General features: G+C 50.5%; 1 protein-coding gene across 1 annotated transcript in view; it reads left to right on the top strand.

The window, feature by feature from the left end:
* The first annotated feature begins 3,550 nt into the window (after positions 1 to 3,550).
* Positions 3,551 to 23,473, top strand: part of LOC140428865 (uncharacterized) — a 31,966-nt gene continuing 12,043 nt past the window's right edge. Inside the window, exons 1-2 of the mRNA XM_072515520.1 lie at positions 3,551 to 3,663; positions 3,752 to 4,072. Coding sequence (XP_072371621.1) covers positions 3,606 to 3,663; positions 3,752 to 4,072 — 379 coding nt within the window. The 5' untranslated portion in view covers positions 3,551 to 3,605. The remainder of the gene's footprint in view (positions 3,664 to 3,751; positions 4,073 to 23,473) is intronic.

Here is a 23,473-nt window from a genome sequence, read left to right as displayed (position 1 = left end):
AATCTCACTAATGAGATGAAACTGAATGCAAATGAGGTTTCACCAGGTTCCCAACGTTTCTGGGTGAGATCCTGATCACGCCAACGGGAGCAGGTCAGCAGGATGGCAACTTGTTTGTCGCCTGGTACAAATTCTGTTTTTTCCTCTCCCGCTATTCACCCGATGTAACGGGATCAGTGCTGGGCAGGACATGGTGGGAAAAGCACACCCACCACTGCCTGAAAATGTTAGCAAATAGCAGAGAAAATTTCTATGAGCTCAAAAAAACAGCCAGTGGAAGTCAACCTGCAGCTAAAAGAAAGTAATTGTAGATTGCCTTAAGTAGCTATGGTAGTCTGTATTAGGGGTATTACAGTAGCTAGGTTGAGGCTGTAAGATCATTGGTGTGGGAGGTACCTGAGACTGCTATTTCATTGGTGAAGCCTGCCTGCTGGTTCCGCCCAGTAAGGCGGAGTATAAGAGCCTGAGTCTCCCGAGCAGCTGCATTCTGTACCTGCGCTGCTGGGGGAAACATCTAGTCCAATAAAGCCTTCAATTGTCATCCAATCTCGCTTCTGGAGTCATTGATAGAGCATCAATTTATTTGACTAGATTTTAAAGAATGGAACTCCGAATCAAGTTGGAATGTCTGCAACTCAGCCCCCACCTGCGGCAAACTCAGCTGCAACCTTCAAACACTGGCTGGCGTGCTTCAAAGGGTACCTCAGGACAGCCACGACTGCACCCATAGAGGACCAGAAACTGCAAGTTCTCCACTTGAGGGTGAGCCCAGAGATCTACACCCTCATCGAGGATGCGGACAATTTTGAGGCCACGATGGCCCTGTTGAAAGGCCACTACATTCGCCCAGTAAACCAGGTTTACGCCCGACATCTGCCAGCGACAAGGCGACAAATCCCGGGGGAATCACTGGATGAATTCTACCGCGCCCTCCTGGTACTGGGTAGGAACTGTGACTGCCCGCAAGTTTCAGCCAGCGACCACACAGAACCTTTAATCCGGGACGCATTCGTTGCAGGTATGCTGTCCTCTCAATTCCGTCAGCGGCTGCTGGAGAAAGAGACACTAGGCCTCAAGGAGGCATGGGCCCTTGCACGCTCCCTGGATGTGGCCTCCCGAAATGCCCGCGCGGACGTCCCCGACCGCGCGGCAGCCCCTTGGGCAGCGTGGAACCCACCAGCAGCCGACCCCGATGCATCCCCCATCCCCCCCACAAGCTTGTGCCGTGTGGCTACCAGGCAGCCCCGGAGGGCCCCGCTGTTATTTTTGCGGGCAAGCCAAGCACCCCCGGCAGCGCGGCCCGGCCCGCTCCTCCACCTGCAAAGGTTGTGGCAAAAAGGGCCATTTTGTGGCACTATGCCAGGCCCGGGCGGTCACCGCTGTCTCTGGGGCCGCCACCACAACTCTCTCCACGGGCCATGTGCGGGCCGCGGGCGCCGCCATCTTCATTTTCCCCAGCCATGTGCGGGCCCCGGGCACCGCCATCTTGTTCCCAAGGGCCACGTGCAATGCGTGGATGCTGCCATCTTGCCAACTACAGCTATGTGCAACCCGTGGGTGCCGCCATCTTGGCTGGAGTCTCAGGACCCCGATTCGGATGACCACACACCGCCCGAGGAAAATCTTCAACTTTTACCACGACTCGCCTCGGCGACCCTGGACCAGTCTCGGCCCCGAACGCGACGACGACCGTGCTGATTAACGGGAGCAAAACATCCTGCCTTATCGACTCCGGGAGCACAGAGAGCTTCATACACCCCAACATGGTAAGGCGCTGTTCTCTTCAGATACACCCAGTTAACCAAAGAATCTCCCTGGCCTCCGGGTCTCACTCTGTAGAGATCAAGGGGTTCTGTGTAGCGAACCTCACGGTCCAGGGAAGAGAATTAAAAAAATTCCGACTCTACGTCCTCCCTCACCTCTGCGCTGCCACGCTCCTGGGATTGGACTTCCAATGCAACCTCCAGAGCTTAACCTTTAAATTCGGCGGCCCTATACCCCCCCTCACTGTCTGTAGCCTCGCAACCCTCAAGGTCGACCCGCCTTCCCTTTTTGCAAACCTCACCTCGGATTGCAAACCCGTCGCCACCAGGAGCAGACGGTACAGTGCCTAGGACCGGACCTTCATTAGGTTGGACGTCCAGCGGCTACTGAAGGAAGGTATTATCGAGGCTTGCAACAGCCTCTGGAGAGCTCAAGTATTAGTTGTAAAGACCGGGGAGAAGCACAGGATGGTCATCGATTATAGTCAGACCATCAGCAGGTATATGCAGCTCGACACGTACCCTCTCTCCCGCATATCTGATTTGGTCAATCAGATTGCACAATACAAGATCTTTTCCACAGTGGACCTCAAATCCGTCTACCACCAGCTCCCCATCCGCCCGGGCGACTGCAAGTACACTGCATTCGAAGCAGATGGGCGGCTCTACCACTTCCTAAAGGTGTCACAAATGAAGTCTCGGTCTTCCAACAGGAGATGGACCGAATGGTTGACCAGTACGGTTTGCGGGCCACGTTTCCGTACCTCGATAACGTCACCATCTGCGGCCACGACCAGCAGGACCACGACACCAACCTCCGCAAATTCCTCCATACCGCAAAAACCCTTAACTTAACCTACAATAAGGACAAATGCGTGTTCAGCACCGACCGTCTAGCCATCCTCAGCTACGTAGTGCATGATGGAGCCATAGGCCCAGATCCCGAACGCATGTGCCCCCTCATGGAGATTCCCCTCCCCCACTGCTCCAAGGCCCTGAAACGCTGCCTGGGATTTTTTTTCATATTACACCCAGTGGGTCCCCAATTATGTGGACAAGGCCCGCCCACTAATCCAATCCTCAGTTTTCCCCCTGTCGGCAGAGGCCCACCAGGCCTTCAGCCACATAAAAGCGGACATCGCAAAGGCCACGATGCACGCAATTGATGAATCCGTTTCCTTCCCAGTCGAGAGTCATCCAAACTCACTTCTGGAGTCATTGATCAAGCATCAGTAGCTCTGTTCAAGGTTAAGGCAGGGCAATTGTTGGGACTTCGGGTCAAAATTAGCCCCACTAGTGTCAAACCAAGGTTATGTTGGCTGCTGTCGCAATTTACCTTCCCTCTATTCTTGCACACTTCCTATCACCCTTGTCAAAATGGCAACAGGCGTGCCCAGCACCAGAAGGGTGACATACATCACAGGCTTCACCAGCACCACAACACCAAAAGTACAGCCACCCAATCCACTGTTGTGGCCAGTGACAGCTGAAGAAATGTTGGAAGGTTCAGTTGATCAGATCTTTTACAACCACGAGACCTGGCAGAGCTCTGTGAATATTGTTTGAATAAGAAGTAGATTTTTTCGCTTTATGTTTTTTACACCGCATTTATAGGGAGATCTTAGGTTAAAATTGCTTTCTTTTCAGCATAGTTTTTGAGCTAAACTCCAATTTGTATCATTGGAGGTCCGGAACTCAATTTGGCTCTTATTTGTTTATTCCCTCCCTTCCTTCCTGTCAAAGTGCCTGCAGAAACTTTCCAATGCAGTTCTCTTTAGTTCCCTTCTTAGGAATATTGTTAACTAAATCAGAGTTCCGACCAAGCAGTTAAAACCAGTCAGGATGATTTCTTATAGTAACTGTGCACAATACAGCTTGATTCTCATGATAGCTGTCTCTGGTAAGATAAACTAACCTGAAAAATTATTTATAAGTTGAAATTAATTGTGGATTGTAATTTTTAGCATTTATTTTCTGTTCATTTTCAGGACGGTTTCTTACAGAAGGTACTGGCAATGTAGAAAATGTTTATAGTGAATGTGGCCATCCTATGTTTGTACATTTTTGGAATCAAAGCTTCAATACTGAAAGTGACTTTAAGTGGGTTAAAGAAAACTCAACGTTAGTTGCACGATACAAAAATGGTTCTCGGGCATATGGAAAATTTAAGTCAAGAGTTGAAATTTTTCCAAATGGCACACTGAGATTTGACATCACGACAAAAGATGATGAAGGAGAATACAAATTTGAAGCACACAACAAGGATGGAAAACTTCAATTCTCTCAAGATTTTAAATTGCATTTACTCGGTGAGTTTATTTCTTTAAAACTCCCTCATTGAATCTAACCAAAATCTACAAGACACTTCCCTTTAGTAAAATAATTACTTGTAAGTAGCTTCTCTTCTGGTATCAGAAATGACTGACACATGACGATCTATAAGTCAGTATTATTGTGATGGAGTAGGTACCTTAAGTTTAGGAAATGCACCTGCAGTGGATCTCTGAGCATCTAACAGGGTGCAATTAATGTTCACCACTGACCCAGAGTACTACCACTATGCTTGTCCTGCTGCACATAGCTGAGGTAGGTTTGCCTGTAATCATATTTAACAATATGAACAGACAAACAAGGAGCAGGAGTAGACCATTCTGACCCTCAAACCTGTTCCACCATTTAATAAGGTCATGGCTGATCTAATAGTAACCTCAAATCTGCATTCCGCCTACCCCCAACAACCTATTAACCCCTTGCTTACCAAGAATCTGTCCACTTCTGCCTTAAAAATATTCAGAGACTCTTCATCCACCACCTTTTCAGGAAGAGAGTTCCAAAGACTGACAACCCTCTGAGAAAATAATTCACCTCATCTCCATTTTAAGTCAAATTGCTGACGGCATTTTCCTGTCCTTCAAAGGCTCTGTGTAGGTGGTAAGTACTAGGATACTTCGTCAGGGTAAATTTATAACTTCTTAAGGGGATCATTTGGTGTAAATTTTAACTGTTCCGCAGTGTCTTATTTTCTTTTCCATCAACTCAAGCTGAATCTCAACCCCAGTGGGTCCTTCTGAGAAGGACCATTTAAAGGTAGCAAGTGATGTGAGGAAGGGAGAAAGTCAGATCAATTGAATGGGAGAGCAAATATGAAAGTGATTCATTGTGTCAGGTATATCCATCCATCACTGTATACACGATGACTACTGGCTATGGATATTATGGGGTGCATGTACTTGGTGAGCAGTTCAATCCTCAGAAACATAAATTGCAAGATAGGGATGTAACTTTGGTTGGAATTTCTGCAATTTCTTTATGCACAATTATGGTCCGGCACATTAATATCAGGTATGTACCAGATTAGAACTGTCAAAACTAACTCCCAGTACTACCCAGGTTAGTTCTAGCTGTACACAATTGTTTCAGAAGTAAATCATCAACAAGTTCACCGACTTAGAGACAAAGCGTGGAGTGCTTCAGAGTAAGTAATACCAATAATGTGATGGAAAACAATGTTGAAATAAAATGGGAGAAAGTCTTTCACAGGAAGTAAAATATTTAAGAAAAATATTTAGCGAAGTGAAGGATGCGGGTGGCATGGTAACACAGTGGTTAGCACTGTTGCTTCATAGCGCCAGGGACCCAGGTTCGATTCCCAGCTTGGGTCACTATCTGTGCCGAGTCTGCACGTTCTTCCCGTTTCCTTCAGGTGCTCCAGTTTCCTCCCACAAGTCCCGAAAGACGTGGTGTTAGGTGAATTAGACATTCTGAATTCTCCCTCAGTGTACCCGAAGGCGTGTAGTGTGGCGACTAGGGGATTTTCACAGTAACTTCATTGTAGGCCTACTTGTGACACTGAAGAACAATAAAGATTATTGTTATTATGTTAGTTTTGAAGAATAGAACTCTACCTGTCAGAGATACCTGGGGCTTGATTTTCAATTGCCTGTGGGGACGAGGTTGGGTGCAGACATGTTTTGAAAATAGCACTCTCAGTTGGCATCTCAGTCTTCCGAGGCCTCCAGAACACTCCGGTATTCTCAAAGCTGGGAAGATGTGGAGCTGGACATCTTCTTGCCTCGAACTGAGCTTCTCTAATAACTTCATAACCAGCTGGGGAGGGCCTGAAGAAGGTTTACAAAGTAGAGACTGGGAAAAGCAAATGGTCTGGTTCATGTGAATGCTCAGCTGTCAGGAGGAATGTGAAGAGCCATTATGTGATGGAGCTGATGAGTAAAAGTAATGGGAAAATAGGTTATACAAACAGAGTGGACCAAGTACCTTCTGATTGACCATTTGACCCCTTGAGGCTGCCCACTCTCTGCTCTCCTGCTTGCTCCAATCTACAAAGCAGCGGCAAGCCCAATCGTGGCTGCTATCTTCCGTGGAGCATTGCAGTCTACAGACAGTTCCATGCAGCACCTGGCACCCATAATTAGGTGCCAGGCTTGCTTCCAGCCCAAATGGTGTTGTGTCAATAATACAGCTGCTGCACAGGTTCGTGACCCCAGATTGAAAATCAAGCACCTGATGTCACGAACTCTCCAGCCAATTATAGCACAACCAGATACATAGAGCTCTCGCCATCGTAACCTTCAAAGGATACCCACTACTGCACCAATGTTACTATTTTTTGCACCAGTCATTCTTTGAGATTGCCATTAGTGCTGAATTACAGACAGTTGAAGGCTGTAGACTGACAGGAACATTGTTGAAACTGTCCTGTTCATTTCACACAACAGAAATTGTATTCCATCAGTCTGGGTTAGATCCAAATGTAAGTGCTGAGGTGAAAGTGTCAAGACCATTGTACCACTTAGTTATCAATGCAATACTTTTACTTTAGGGTTCTTCATTTTGAAAATGATACTGTTTAATAACAATAGAATTATTAGGTGAAAGTTTGACAGCATTGTTGCAGGTTTATTTTAAAATATGTGGAGCAGGAAAATCATTTTGTAAATTAATTGGGCCATATGTCAGAGCTGGGAAGGAAGATAGAGCTGATCTTCCAGCTGGGAGCGTGCAACAACATGGAGGAGGCGCAGTGAGGTACATATTTCATTTATTTTTAATGCAAGCATCAAAGTATTGTAACATTTACAAATTTTAAGAAGGACCCAATGAGATGCATGTTCAAATTGAAGTTCTACATTTTTGCAGCAATGGTGATGAGGGATTTGGTTTCAGGGTTGAAGTTTAAATTTCAGAGAAGGGGAAGCTAAGGAGTAGGAGAATGTGAGTAAACTTCAAAGATTATAGTGATGAGTGGGCCTGCTGGTCATTGATTGTTTTGGAGGGCAGTTAGAGCAAAACAAGGCAACAGCCTGAAGTTGAATGACTTTTATCATGACGATAACTTGCATTTACTGTATACCTTTAACATCAAAGAATATCCCAGGATGCTTTACAAAGGTTTAATCAGGCAAACAGGATGTATGAAATTTGTCAAAACCTTGATCAAGGAAGTGTGTTCTAAGGAGAAAGACGAGGAGAGGAAGATGGGCTTAGGGAGGGAAGACCAACGTTCTCCAGAATTAGTGGAAGGGAGAGTTATGGAGAGAAGAGCAATTGAAAAGCATATGGCGGGATTCTCCGGCCACGTCCGCCTGGCGACCAGGGAATCCCACCCGAGGTCACTGGAGTTCTCCATTGTTCGCGGTTTGCCCGTGGCGTTCTTGCGGTGGGCGGGACGGGAGAATCCAGCCCTTGGGGCAGGATCCTCCGGCCTCCCAGCCACATGTCTCTCAGCAGATGGCAGCAGAGCGATGTTCGCTGACGGTGAGATTCTCTGCTCTCGCTGCTGTCAATGGCAATCCCCCTTGAAGCCTCCCACGTGGGAGGTGGCACGCTGCCGGCAAGACCAGAGAATCTTGCCGGCATCAACGGCTGGAGAATTCCGGCCTTGATAGAGCATCTTTCACAACCAAACCTCTTGGATCTTCCGGACCCACCAAAAGGTTCCCACACCATGGCAGGTTCCGGGCAACGGGATGGGTGAGCAATACAAACCGCCGGAGACATTGGCGGGAAGGAAAATCTCGCTGACGGCCTTTGGTGAGTCACTTCCTCCTCTGGAAAATACACAGAAAATCCTGCCCAGTGAAATGTAATTACTGTTGTATTGTAAGAAACGCACTGGGAAATTTCACTCAGCAAGATCCCACAAAGTGCAATTTGATAAATACCAGGTAATCTGCTTTTGTGATGTTGGTTGAGAGATAAATATTGGCCAGCACACCAGGCAAAATGGCCCAGCTGCTTTTTGAAATCGTGCTTGGGATCTTTTATGCCCATTTGAAAGGGTAGGCGGCTTCAGTTTAACTGAAAGGCAGAACCTCCAATACTGGAGTGTCAGCCAAGTTTTTTGTTCTCAAGACATGGAGTGGGGCCTGAACCGCCAGCCGTCTGACTCAGAGGGAGTGTGATACCATCTGAGTAAAACTCGACCTACACACCAAGGATGTAGGACTAGAAATGGCGACAATGATAGGGTGGCGTGAGGCCATGAAGAGGTTTAAAGTATCAAATCCAAGTTCAAAGTTTTGGAAAGACACTGTTCCACAAAAAGCTTTAATGTAGACCTATAAAATTAACGCAAAAGTCAATTAAACTGATACATTTTCATGTTATTCTGAAATGTGTATTTTTGATGTTTAAACACTTATAGTGGACATGAAACATTTCTGTCATAAATGGCAAATCAAATACTTTCAGTTCAAAAAGCTTTAGAAAATATTTTGAATGTTTTGTAAGAAGATTTTGCAATGACATGGTAATAAGTTCACATAGAAGGCAGACATCAGGGCTGGGGAGAATAATCATGGGCCTTGGTGCTCCTCCTGTTGCCAGGTCCCTTATTATCTTCTCCTGCTCCCACCACAGCCTTAGCTTCCCCCCCTTGCATCCTTTTGGAAGCTCAGAATTAGGAAACATAGTTGCAGTGGGGTCAATCTATTTTATATAGGTTTAGCAAAACCTCTTGGTTTTTGTACACAGTGCCTCTTATAAAGCCAATCAAAAGCTCAGGTTCCACTGTGATACACTTTACAATCACAGCTTTGTCAATTACACAGAATCATTAAAAAGTGCTTGTGGTAGTCACCACTGATGTATATATTGTATATCTAGGACGTTGATATAGGTGCTTTATGGTAAGGTCCCTGTACTACAGGTACGGGGGTAGATCCCTGCCTGCTGGCTCCGCCCAGTAGGCGGAGTATAAATATGTGTGCTCCCAGTACAGCAGCCATTTCGTCAGCTGCTGTAGGAGGCCACACATCTCAGTGTAATAAAGCCTCGATTACATCCTACTTTGTGTAATTGATCGTGCATCAATTTATTACACTGAGTTTTTCAGAAGATGGACCTCCGCATCAAGCCGGATCGCCTGCAGCTGCATCCGCAAGCAGACAACGCCAAAAAGGACTTTGAACATTGGCTAGCCTGTTTTGAAGTGTACATCGGGTCTGCGCCAGACGAAATTCCAGAAGCCAAGCAGCTCCAGATCCTTTACACGCGGCTGAGCTCCAACATCTTTCCATATGTCCAGGACGCGCCGACCTACGCAGAGGCCATGGCGCTACTGAAGTAAAACTACGCTCAGCGGACTAACACACTCTACGCCAGGCTCCTCCTCTCCACGTGACGTCAACTTCCCGGTGAGTCGGTGGAAGATTTCTGGCGCGCCCTGCGCCCCCTAGTTAGAGACTGTGACTGTCAGGCCATTTCGGCCACGAACACTCGAATTTGCTAATGAGAGACGCATTTGTTACGGGCATAGGGTCTGACTACATCCGCCCCAGAGCCTCTTAGAGGGGGCCACGCTCGACCTCGCGGCGACCAAAAAACTAGCGCTTACACTTACGGTCGCATCACGCAACATTCAGGCCTATGCCCCCGACCGCGCGGCCCACCACCTCTGTGCATCGTGGACTCCACAGACTCCCGCCCCATCATGGATCCCATCAGCGACCGTCCTCAGCCAATCCCATGCCTGTGCCACGCAGTAGCCAACCAACCCCGGGGGGGCCCAAATGCTACTTCTGTGGGCAGTCAAAACACCCCTGACAGCGCTGCCCGGCGTGGAGCGCCCTCTGCAAGGCCTGTGGCAAGAAGGGACATTTCGCTGCAGTGTGCCAGGCCCGCTCAATCGCCGCTATTGTCCCGGCACCCCCCACGTGCAGCCAGTGGGCACCGCCATCTTCCCCTCCTAGGACCACGTGTGGCCAGTGGACGCCGCCATCTTGCCCGACTCGCAACACGTGCGGCATGTGGGCACCGCCATCTTGTTCCTCCCAGGACCAACAGGTGCTGCCATCTTGCTTTCCCCACGACACGTGCGGCCTGTAGGCGCCGCCATCTTACCCGACTCCGGACCCATGCCCATCGGGCACCTCATACGGCCACTCATCCCTGCAACCGCCAACGACCAGCCGCGTCTTGCCTCGGTCATGATTGATCAGCCTCGACCACGCAACCTCGCGACTGCTTCAACTAAAGTGAAGGTCAAAGGGCACGAGATCTCCTGCCTGCTGGACTCCGGGAGCACTGAAGGCTTCATTCACCCCGATACGGTAAGGTGCTGCTCCCTCGCGGTACACCCCGCTAACCAGAGAATTTCCCTGGCCTCCAGGTCCCACTCCGTGGTGATCCGGGGGTACTTCATCGCCACTCTCACTGTCCTGGGCATGGAGTTCATCGGCTTACGCCTCTACATCCTCCCCAACCTCGGCGCTGCTTTGCTACTCGGCCTGGACTTCCAGTGCAAACTCCAGAGCCTAACCCTGAAATTCGGCGGGTCACTACCACCACTTACTGTGTGCGGCCTCGCGATCCTTAAGGTCAACCCACCTTCCCTTTTTGCAAACCTAACCCCAGATTGCAAACCCGTCGCCACCAGGAGCAGACGGTACAGCGCCCAGAACAGGACCTTCATCAGGTCTGAAGTCCAGTGGCTGCTTCGGGAAGGCATCATCGAGGCCAGCAACAGCCCCTGGAGAGCCCAAGTGGCAGTGGTCAAAACTGGGGAGAAAAACAGGATGTTCGTTGACTACAGTCAGACCATCCATCGGTACACGCAGCTCGACACGTACCCCCTCCCACGCATATCTCATATGGTCAATCAGATTACACAGTACCGGGTCTTCTCGACAGTAGACCTGAAATCTGCCTACCACCAGCTCCCCATCTGCAAGGCAGACCGCCCATAAACTGCATTTGAGGCAGACGGCCACCTTTACCACTTTCTTAGGGTTCCTTTCGGCCTCACCAACGGGGTCTCGGTCTTCCAACGGGAGATGGACCGAATGGATGACCAGTACGGGCTGCGGGCCACTTTCCCGTACCTGGACAATGTCACCTTCTGCGGCCACGATCAGCAGGACCATGACGCCAACCGTGCCAAATTTCACCACACCGCCACTCTCCTCAACCTCACGTATAACAAGGAGAAGTGCGTGTTCAGCACGAACCTCTTAGCCATCCTCAGCTATGTGGTCCAGAACGGAGTTCTGGGGCCCGACCCCAATCGCATTTGCCCCCTCATAGAACTCCCCCTCCCCCACTGCCCCAAGGCCCTCAAACGTTGCCTGGGGTTCTTTTCGTATTACGCCCAGTGGGTCCCAAACTATGCGGACAAGGCCTGCCCACTCATTCAATCCACTATTTTTCCTCTGACGACCGAGGCTCACCAGGCCTTTAACCGTATAAAGGCCGACATCGCCAAGGCCGCGATGCACGTGGTCGACGAGACGCTCCCCTTCCAAGTTGAGAGCGATGCATCAGACGTCGTTCTGGCCGCCACCCTCAACCAGGCAGGCCCATGGCATTCTTTTCCCGCACCCTCCATGCCTCCGAAATTCGGCACTCCTCCGTCGAAAAAGAGGCCCAAGCCATCGTTGAAGCTGTGCGGCATTGGAGGCATTACCTGGCTGGCAGGAGATTCACTCTCCTCACTGACCAACGGTCGGTTGTCTTCATGTTTAATAACACACAGCGGGGCAAGATCAAAAACGATAAAATCTTGAGGTGGAGGATCAAGCTCTCCACCTACAATTACGAGATTTTGTATCGCCCCGGTAAGGTCAACGAGCCCCCCGATGCCCTATCCCGAGGTACATGTGCCAGCGCATAAGTGGACCGACTCCGGACCCTGCACGACAGCCTCTGTCACCCAGGGGTCACACGTTTTTACCATTTCATCAAGGCCCACAACCTGCCCTACTCCATCGAGGAAGTCAGGGCTATCACCAGAGACAGCCAGGTCTGCACGGAGTGTAAACCGCACTTCTGCCGGCCAGACCGTGCGCACCTGGTGAAGGCTTCTCGCGCCTTTGAATGCCTCAGCGTGGACTTCAAAGGGCCCCTCCCCTCCACCGACCGCAACACGTACTTTCTCAGTGTGGCCGATGAATATTCCCAATTCCCCTTTGCCGTCCCATGCCCCGACATGACGTCTGCCACCGTCATCAAAGCCCTCAACACCATCTTCGCTCTGTTCGGCTTCCCCGCCTACGTCCACAGCAACCGGGGATCCTCATTGATTTTCTAAAAAAAATAATTTTTATTAAAAGTTTTCATAAAATATCAATAACAAAATGAGAAAGAAAAAAGAACCCAACAGGGTTAAGTACAAAACACAATCTAAAAAAGCAACCCCCCCAAACCCCTCTCCCCCTGTACCTAAATAATAAATTAACATTAACACCCCGACTTAAGACAACAGGTGTAGACACCCCCTCAGACCCTTCCAGTGTAAATAACAGAAACAAAAATAAAGTAAACCCCCCCCCCACGCCCCGAGCTGCTGCTGCCATTGACCAATGTCTAGCGTTCTGCCAGAAAGTCTAAGAACGGTTGCCACCGCCTAAAGAACCCTTGTACCAACCCTCTCAAGGCGAATTTCACCCTCTCCAATTTAATGAACCCTGCCATATCGCTGATCCAGGATTCCACACTTGGGGGCCTCGTATCTTTCCACTGAAGGAGAATCCTCCGCCGGACTACCAGGGACGCAAAGGCCAGAATTCCGGCCTCTTTCGCCTCCTGCACTCCCGGCTCCTCTGCCACCCCAAATATTGCGAGCCCCCAGCCCGGTTTGACCTTGGATCCTACCAACCTCGACACCGTCCTCGCTACGCCCTTCCAAAATTCCTCCAGCGCTGGGCATGCCCAGAACATATGGGTGTGATTTGCTGGGCTCCCTGAGCACCTAACACACCTGTCCTCACCCCCAAAGAACCTGCTCATCCTTGTCCCGGTCATGTGTGCCCTGTGCAGCACCTTAAACTGTATGAGGCTGAGCCTCGCGCATGAAGAGGAAGAGTTCACCCTCCCTAGGGCATCTGCCCACGTCCCCTCTATGATCTCCTCTCCCAACTCCTCCTCCCACTTACCTTTCAACTCCACCACCGAGGCCTCCTCCTCCTCCTGCATCACCTGGTAAGTTTCCGAGATCTTCCCCAATCCCACCCACCCCCCCGAGAGCACCCTGTCCTGTACTGTGTGTGGCAGTAGCCGTGGGAATTCCACCACCTGCCGTCTGGCAAACGCCCTTACTTGTAAGTACCTGAAGGTGTTCCCCGGGGGGAGCCCGTAGTTCTCCTCCAGCTCACCCAAGCTCGCGAACTTCCCGTCCACAAACAGGTCCCCTAACTTTCGTATGCCTGCCCTGTGCCACCCCGAAAACCCTCCACCTGTTCTTCCTGGGGCGAACCGGTGGTTCCCCTGTAATGGGGTCCACGGCGAGGCCCTAACTTTCCCCCCTATGCCGCCTCCACTGCCCCCAAATTTTGAGGGCCGCCACCACCACCGGGCTTGTGGTATACCTCCTTGGAGGGAGCGGCAGCGGCGCCGTTGCCAGCGCCCCCAGACTCGTACCCACACAGGACGCCGTCTCCAGCCTCTTCCATGCAGCCCCCTCCCCCTCCATCACCCACTTGCGCACCATTGTCACATTGGTGGCCCAGTAGTACCCACAGAGGTTGGGCAGCGCCAGCCCCCCCCTATCTCTACTCCGCTCCAGGAACATCCTTCTCACCCTCGGAGTCCCTCACGCCCACACAAACCCCATTATACTCCTGTTAACCCGCCTGAAAAAAGCCTTCGGGATAAACACGGGGAGGCACTGGAACAGGAACAAAAACCTTGGGAGCACCGTCATTTTGATTGACTGCACCCTACCCGCCAGGGACAGCGGCAACGCGTCCCACCTCTTGAACTCCTCCTCCATTTGCTCCACCAGCCTTGTAAAGTTAAGCCTATGCAGGGCCCCGCAGCTCCTGGACTCCACCTGGACCCCCAAATATCTGAAACTCCTCTCCGCCCTTTTTAGTGGGAGCTCGCCAATCCCCCTCTCCTGGTCCCCTAGCTGAACTACGAACAGCTCGCTCTTCCCCATATTGAGCTTGTACCCCGAAAAATCCCCGAATTCCCTAAGCATCCTCATTACCTCTGGCATTCCTCCCACCGGGTCCGCCACATACAGCAGCAGGTCGTCCGCATAAAGCGACACCCTGTGCTCTTCCCCACCCCGCACCAACCCCCTCCAGTTCCTCGACTCTCTCAGTACCATAGCCAGGGGTTCAATCGCCAGTGCGAAGAGCAGGGGGAACAGGGGACACCCCTGTCTCGTCCCTCGGTGCAACCAAAAGTACTCTGACTTCCTCATATTTGTGGCCACACTCGCCATCGGGACATCGTACAACAGCCTAACCCACCTGACAAACCCCTCCCCAAACCCGAACCTCTTCAGCACCTCCCACAGGTACCCCCACTCTACCCTATCGAAGGCTTTCTCAGCGTCCATCGCCACCACTATCTCCGCCTCCCCCTCCCTCGCCAGCCTCATGATAACGTTCAAAAGCCTCCGCACATTCGCGCTCAACTGTCTCCCCTTCACAAACCCCGTCTGGTCTTCATGGATGATCTGCGGCACACAATCCTCAATCCTCGTGGCTAAGACCTTCGCCAGCACCTTGGCATCTACATTTAGCAAGGAAATCGGTCTGTAAGACCCACATTGCAGGGGATCCTTGTCCCGCTTCAGGATCAAGGAAATTAGTGCCTGGGACATCGTCGGGGGTAAAGCCCCCCCTCCCTTGCCTCATTAAAGGTCCTAACTAACAGCGGGCCCAACAGGTCCATATATTTTTTATAGAACTCGACCGGGAAACCGTTCGGCCCCGGTGCCTTCCCCGCCTGCATGCTTCCTATCCCTTTGATCAGCTCCTCCAGCCCAATCGGGGCCCCCAGTCCTGCCACCAGTCCCTCTTCCACCTTTGGAAACCTCAATTGGTCCAGGAAACGGCCCATCCCTCCCTCCTCCCGTGGGAGCTCGGATCAGTACAATTCCTCGTAAAAGTCCCTGAAGACCCCATTGATGCCAACCCCACTCCGCACCACGCTCCCTCCCCTGTCCTTAACTCCCCCGATCTCCCTAGCTGCATCCCGCTTCCGAAGCTGATGTGTCAGCATCCGGCTTGCCTTTTCCCCATACTCGTAAACCGCCCCCTGGGCCTTCCTCCACTGCACCTCCGCCTTCCTGGTGGTCACCAGGTCGAATTCGGCCTGGAGGCTGCGCCTCTTCCTCAACAATCCTTCCTCAGGTTCTTCCGCATACCTCCTGTCTACCCTCACCATCTCCCCCACCAGCCTCTCCCGCTCCCTCCGCTCCTTGTGGGCCCTGATGGAGATCAGCTCTCCCCTCACCACCGCCTTCAGTGCCTCCCATACCATCCCCACTCGGACCTCCCCGTTGTCGTTGGTCTCCAAGTACCTCTCTATATTTCCTCGGACCCGCTCGCTCAACTCCTCGTCCGCCAACAGCCCCACCTCCAAGAGCCACAGCGGGCGCTGGTCCCTCTCCTCCCCCATCTCCAAGTCCACCCAATGTGGGGCGTGGTCCGAAATGGCTATTGCTGAATACTCGGTATCCTCTACTCTCGCTATCAGCGCCCTGCTCAAAATGAAAAAGTCGATTCGAGAATAAGCCTTATGGACATGTGAGAAGAATGAAAATTCCCTAGCCCCCACCTTGCAAATCTCCAAGGGTCCACCCCTCCCATTTGGTCCATAAATCCCCTCAAAACTCTAGCCGCCGCCGGCTTCCTACCCGTCCTAGACCTGGAGCGATCGAGTGCAGGATCCAACACCGTGTTAAAGTCTCCCCCATTATCAGGCCCCCCACTTCCAAGTCTGGGATCCGACCCAACATACGCCACATAAAACCCGCATCGTCCCAGTTCGGAGAATACACATTGACCAGTATCACCCTCTCTCCCTGCAACTTACCACTTACCATTATGTACCTACCGCCATTATCTGCCACAATGCTCGACGCCTCGAATAACACCTTCTTTCCCACCAAGATCGCCACCCCTCGATTTTTGGCATCTAGCCCCGAGTGAAACACCTGACCTACCCACCCTTTCCTCAGTCTTACCTTGTCTGCCACCTTCAGGTGTGTCTCCTGGAGCATAACCACATCCGCCTTGAGCCCCTTCAGGTGCGCAAACACCCAAGCCCGCTTAACCGGCCCATTCAGTCCCCTTACATTCCAGGTTATCAGCCGGATTAGGGGGCTACCTGCCCCCCCTCCCCCGCCGACTAGCCATGACCCACTCCTCGGCCAGCCACGTGCCCGCACCCCACACCCGGCCCGTTCCCCACAGCGGCATACCCCCGTCTTGACCCACCCCACTCGTTCCAGCTCCTCCTTGATCTTAGCAGCAGCAACTCGATCCCCCCCCCCCAACCCCCCTGGCTAGGACCCATCCTAGCTGGTTTACTCCCCCCATTGCACTTCTGCAAGTCAGCTGACTCCTGCTGACCCCGGCCACTCCCGCCTCCCCTTCGATTCCTCCCATTGTGTGGCACACCCTCCTCTCCCGCTCCCCATTCACAGGCTCTCCCCCTCCGTTCTAAGCGCGGGAAACAATCCTCGCTTCACCGCCCCGGTCCCGTCCCCCCCAGTCTTCGGCGCGGGGAAAAAATCCCGCGCTCTCCGCCTACCAGGCCCTGCCACCAACCAAAACAGTGCCCAACCCGCCCCATCCTCCCTCCCCAACCCGAAAGAGAAAAACACAGAGAAAAAGAAACCCAAAATAATGCAAAGGCCCCCCCCGCCGAACCAAAAATAGGCAAAACATATCCACCGCAGTCCCCAATCGCCCACCCCGACCCTCAGTCTGTGTCCAGCTTCTCGGCCTGAACAAAGGCCCACGCCTCCTCCGGAGACTCAAAATAATGGTGCCGGTCCTTGTAGGTAACCCACAGTCGCGCCGGCTGCACCATGCCAAACTTCACCCCCTTCCTGTGCAGCACCGCCTTCGCTCGATTGTACCCGGCCCTCCTCTTCGCCGCCTCCGCACTCCAGTCCTGACATATCCGAACCTCCGCGTTCTCCCACCTGCTGCTGCTCTCCTTGGCCCACCTGAGCACACACTCCCGATCGACGAACCGCACCAGCACCGCCCGCGGAGGCTTGTTAGCCTTGGGCCTCCTCGCCAACACTCTATGGGCCCCTTCCAGCTCCAGGGGCCCCTGGAAGGACCCCGCTCCCATCAGCGAGTTTAACATGGTGACCACATAGGCCCCCACATCCGGCCCCTCCGGGAGGCCCAGAATCCGCAGATTCTTCCGCCTCGACCGATTCTCCATCTCCTCGAACCGCTCCTGCCATTTCTTGTGGAGCGCCTCGTGCGCCTCCACCTTTACCGCCAGGACTAAGATCTTGTCCTCATTGACAGAGATCTTTTGTTGAGCCTCTCGGATCGCCACCCCCTGGGCCGTCTGTGTCTCCAGCAGCTTATCAATAGAAGCCTTCATCGGCTCTAGCAGGTCCTTTTTAATCTCTCTGAGGCAGCGCTGGATACCCTCCTGTTGCTCCTCCGCCCACTGTCTCCACGCTGCCTGGTCTCTGCCCGCCGCCATTCGGGGATCCTCATTCATAAGCACTGAGCTGCGCCAGTACCTGCTTAACAGGGGCATTGCCTCGAGCAGGACGACCAGCTACACCCCCAGGGAAATGGGCAGGTGGAGAGGGAGAATGTGACGGGCTGGAGGGCCGTCTAGCTGGCCCTATGGTCCAGAAGTCTCCCGGCCTCCCGCTGGCAGGAGGTCCTCCTGTGCAGCGCGACTAATGAAATCCCCCTTGAATGTCTCTATGCCTTCCCTAGGAAGTCCACCTCCGGGGTTTCGCTCCCGACATGGCTCGCAGCTCCAGGACCCGTTCTCCTCCGTTGACACGTTCGACTCCACAAGGCGGACCCATTGGTTGAGAGGGTACAGCTACTTCATGCCAACCCTACGTAGCGTACCCCGACGGCCGCCAAGACACAGTCTCCCTCAGGGATCTGGCACCAGCTGGTTCCCCCCCCCCCCCCCTGCCCCGGCGCCACCCTCCCCTCCCCCGGCGCACCCCAGCACAGCCCCCGCTCTGGGACAATATGTCCTCCCCTTGCTCCCACCCGGGGATGAAGAGGATTTTGACACGCTCGCAGAGTCACCGAAGACCAAGCCGCCGCCGGAGTTGCCACCAGCACTGCGGCGCTCTCAACGACAGATCAAGGCACCGGACCGCCTGAATTTGTAATATTATCTGTACTTTTAAAACACAACTTTCTGTATATAGTTCTCCACCACCCCCACCGGACTCATTTTCTTAACAGGGGTGAATGTGGTCGTCACCCCTGATGTATATATTGTCTATATTGGATGTTGGTATAGATGCTTTACGGTAAGGTCTCTGTACTACAGGTGCTGGGGTAGATCCCTGCCTGCTGGTTCCGCCCAGTAGGCGGAGTATAAATATGTATACTCCCAGTATAGTAGCCATTTCGTCAGCTGCTGTAGGAGGCCACACATCTCAGTGTAATAAAGCCTCGATTTCATCCTACTCTCGTCTTTGTGTAATTGTTCGTGCATCAGTGCTAAGAGGTAGAGCTAATGAGTGAAACCTGTTTTGCCTTTTCACTTAAGAAGTAGATCTAAAGACAGACAGACTAGGCCCCAAGGGACTAGGGAAGGGGAGGAGATCGGACCTGTGATCGCCTCTGGTGGTGAACATTCCGAGCTAGCTTTGGTGGAATTCATACACCAGTGGGTGTTGGGTGTGGATTGCCTTTCAGCCTGGGTTTTCCTCATCTTCCGGACCTGGTGCATAAATAGGTTTGTGGAGAGGAAAGAGGAGGAGGGTGTCTGTGTTCTTCCCTGCACAAGCGTTTTGTGTGCCTGTGTGTATGCAGCTCACTCCCAGTCTCAGGATTCTCTCACTCTCTCATACGTATTTACTCTCGCACACCCTCACTCACACTCATCTCTCTCACACACCCTCACTCACGCCCACACACACCCTCACTCAAACTCACCTCTCACACACATTCACTCACACACACACACACTTTCTTACTCCCACACACACTCACTCTCACACACTCCCACAAACACTCTCACACACACTCACTCCCACACGCAGTCACACACACTCACTCTCACATGCACTTATCCCTCACACACTCACTCACACACACTCGCTCACTCCCACACATACACTCACTCATGCCCACACACACTCTCACTCAATATCACATATACACACTGCCATTCACACACACACTTGTTTCTCTCAAAAGTGCATTCGCTCACACACACACTAGTGTCTCTCTTACACACAAACGCACTCCCACACGCAGTCATCTTTCCCATACACATACTAGCTCATTCTCACACACTCACATACACTGATTCACTCTCACACAGCCACTCACACACACTCACCCTCACACACACTCCTCTTTCTCATACACATACTTGCTCACTCTCGCAGTCACTCACTCACACTCATGCACTGATTTACTCTCACACAGCTACTCTCACAAACACTCACTCTCATACACTCACCCACACACATTCATCCATTCTTACTCTCATACACACTCACACACTCACTCACTCTCACACACATTTGCTCTCTCACACAGACACTCACACACTCATCTCTCACATGCACACATACTCACTCTCACACAAACTCACTCACTCATACACACTCATTCTCACACACTCACTCACATAGACCCACTTTCACAGGCACTCACACACACTCTCGCACTCAGTCACTCTCATACACACTCATCTCTCACATGCACTCATACTCACTCTCACAAGCATTCACTCACACACACTCTCACTCTCTCTCACACACTCACTCACACTTGTTTTGTTACCTGTGTGGTAGGTAACATGTGCTACTCAATCCTTGGCTAATGAAGAGGTCTTCTGAATCTCGATGAAGAAGACTCGAACTCATCCAGCAGTAACAAAAGGTTTATTGGGTAACTATAACAGTAATTGCATCAGTTATTTACTTTAACTTTGATACTAGTGATAAGGTTAACAAGATCTAACTACAGTAACTATACATAACTCCACTAGCCATCTGAACTACTCTGCTATTGACCTGGTCACAGTGCACCCCCGAGAGAGCCCGAGACCCAATGTGATTGACTTTTATACCCCTGTTGGTCCGGCCCTCTAGTGATCATCTGGTGCTTCTGATTACACATTAACCCCTTGTGTACATGCACATATAGAGATCACTTCATCCCCCTTTTTTTCATGTTACATATTTTCTGTATGTTGTAAAGAAATGTTTTTTTTTAATTTAGAGTACCCAATTCATTTTTTCCAATTAAGGGGCAATTGAGCGTGGCCAATCCACCTACCCCGCACATCTTTGAATTGTGGGGGCGAAACCCACGCAATCACGGGGGGTGATGTACAAACTCCATACGGACAGTGACCCAGAGCCGGGATCGAACCTGGGACCTCGGCGCCGTGAGGCAGCAGGGCTAACCCACTGCGCCACCGTGCTGCCCTGTTGTAAAGAAAATTGAACAAACATAATGGATGCAGTTTGCAAATGCATTACATAAAATCAATGAGTTAGTCCGTCAAATGTGAATACATTTAGTCTCTAAGGTTTTATCGCTTGCGTGAAATAGGTAGACAAATGATGTTATGTACAAGTTGTGATGATCTTGAAGATTATACAAAGCCAATTAATATTTATGAGTCCAATCTTAATTTAAAAAAATTGTGAGTCCAAACTTTATGAATTTGTTCAGTTGAGTTGCTTTCGTCTACTGTTGTTGAAGTGGTGATGTTGATGTCGTTATTTCTTTGTGAACGTCGTCAGTGTTCTTGTGACGTGGTCTCTCTGGGCTCTTGGTGCTCCTCTTCTGGAGTCAAAATCTTCAAGATTTTAATTGACGTGGTCTCTCTGGCTCATGGGTAGCCCTCCTCTGATTGGTGAGTGCTTCTGTGGAGATGAGCTGAGATCTGTCAGTCTCGCTGTGATCCTGCATATCCCGTATGGGAATTGTGATTTCTTTGTCACTTGTCTCACATACAGTGGGTAGACATTCAGTGTCTTCTTGTTGGTTAAATGAGTTGGGTAGACTTTCATAGTCTTCTCCTGGTGGCTCAAATAAGCTGGGTAGACTGTCTTCTTGTTGGTTAAATGAGCTGGTTTCTGGTGACACAAATAAGCTGGGTGGACTGTCATAGTCTTTTTGTTGTTCACGTGAGCTTGGTAGACTTTCATAGTCTTGTTCATGACTGGCGTTCGCTATGGAGTGTTTACATGCTTCCATTTTTGAGTCTGTCACCGAGCTGTTTGTGGAGGCTTGCGTCGCTCTCTTTGTGGAGGCTTGTATTACTCCCTCTGTGGAGTCTTTCATCGCTCTCTCTGTGGAGTCTTTCATCGCTCTCTCTGTGGAGTCCTTCATCACTCTCTGTGTGGAGTCTGTCATCGCTCTCTGTGTGGAGTCTTTCACCGCTCTCTCTGTGGAGTCTGTCATCGCTTTCTCTGTGGAGTCGTGCAGTTTTCTCGCTGTAGAGTTGATCTGTGCTCTCTGTGTGGCATTGTCTTCTTCTTGGGTATTGCTGTCATCCAATGTATCAACGATCTGCCATGGCATCATGGTATTGGATTCATCTACCATGAGAAGAGTCGTGTTGAGTGTTTCAACCGTGTTGCTGATGCAATGATCATCAATTCCGAATAACTCATCCATGTCTGAGCAGTAGACTTCAATGAACAATCATCTCTTTTTGTTTCGGATTTGTCATTGTTCTTTCTATGTCCAATGAAGAAATCATCTTCTGAGTGGTATTCTTCAATGAACAAATCACTGTGCTCTCCTCTTTGGGTGGTGCAAACCACTTGTGCCAGGGTGCTGCGGAGGTTATTTTTAACTGCTGGTGTAAGTTCAGGCATTGTTCTGTCTTTTGATGTAAGAAAATTTGGTTTTACAGCTTTAAATGTCATTTTGTTCATTTTCGTGCATTTCCATTTTAAGTGCATGTGGTCTGGGTCCTCTGATGTCATGATGCTTGTGGCGTCATGCTTAGGAATCGATTGTGAATGCGCAATCCGAGTTTCCTTTACTGTGCGCTCTTTTCACAACTGCACATGCGCGGCTTCTTGCGCATGCGCAGAACACTGTTTTGCCGGTTTGCATCTTTTCGGGTAGTGCGCATGTGCATACTGGCCAGAACGCTGTCACTCAAGATGGCTGCCAATTAAAAAGCACTGTTTCATCGAGTGAGATTCTGCCTCTGCCTCGTGGTGAGTATTCACGCCATTTTTACGGATTTTGTTTTCTAGATAATGATTCTGTCTATGTAAAGTCTCAAAGTATTGATTTTGTTTTTGTTCATAAGCAAGGCATTTTTGTATAGCGATTTCTAGAGTTAGCTACTTATCGTGTGAAAGTTCTTCCTTCAAATTTTTGTCAGATAGTCCAGAAATTAATTGATCCATTATCATAGTGTCTCTGAAATCAGCATAATCACAGCCTTGTGGTATTAACTTGAGATTTGTAATAAAATCAGTGATGGGCCCTCCGTTTCTCTGGCATTTATGACAAAGGTTAAATCTTTCCAGCATCTCTCCAAACTGACACTTAGTGTTCATCAAATTTTTTGGGTATTACTTCTATTTTGGTGTTGTCTTCACCTTCTATAAAGCAATTATAGATTTCTCTAGCTTCATGGCCTCCTATTGAGAGTAGTAGTGCTATTTTTGTTGCGTCAGAGACCGTGCTTAAATCATTAGCTGCGATAAATATTTGGAATATCTGCTCAAATCTTTTCCAGTTATAACTTAAATTACCGGTTGTTTCCAGCTGCCCTAGAGGTCCAATGAGTCCCATAGTTAGTGGTCGAGGATCCATTTGCTGCGAAGTCTTCCACAGTCGGATGTGCGGTCTGAACTTTCTTTTCTTTTTGTCTAACCTAATCTAACTAGTTCAGTTAAAGCCAAAACACCTGGTACCACGTTTTGTTACCTGTGTGGTAGGTAACATGTGCTACTCAATCCTTGGCTAATGAAGAGGTCTTCTGAATCTCGATGAAGAAGACTCGAACTCAGCCAGTAGTAACAAAAGATTTATTGAGTAGCTATAACAATAATAGCATGAGTTCTTTACTTTAACTTTGATATTAGTGATAAGGTTAACAAGATCTAACTACAGTAACTATAGGTAACTCCACTAGCCATCTGAACTAGTCTGCTATTGCCCTGGTCTCAGATGTGCACTCCCGAGAGAGCCCAAGACCCAATGTGGTTGCCTTTTATACCCCTGTTGGTCCGGCCCTCTAGTGATCATGTGGTGCTACTGATTACACATTAACCCCTTGTGTACATGCAC

The sequence above is a fragment of the Scyliorhinus torazame genome, chromosome 8, assembly GCF_047496885.1.
Source record: "Scyliorhinus torazame isolate Kashiwa2021f chromosome 8, sScyTor2.1, whole genome shotgun sequence".
Taxonomy (NCBI): domain Eukaryota; kingdom Metazoa; phylum Chordata; class Chondrichthyes; order Carcharhiniformes; family Scyliorhinidae; genus Scyliorhinus; species Scyliorhinus torazame.
Note: the sequence above shows the minus strand (reverse complement) of the source record. Positions and strands in the feature narration are given on the sequence as shown.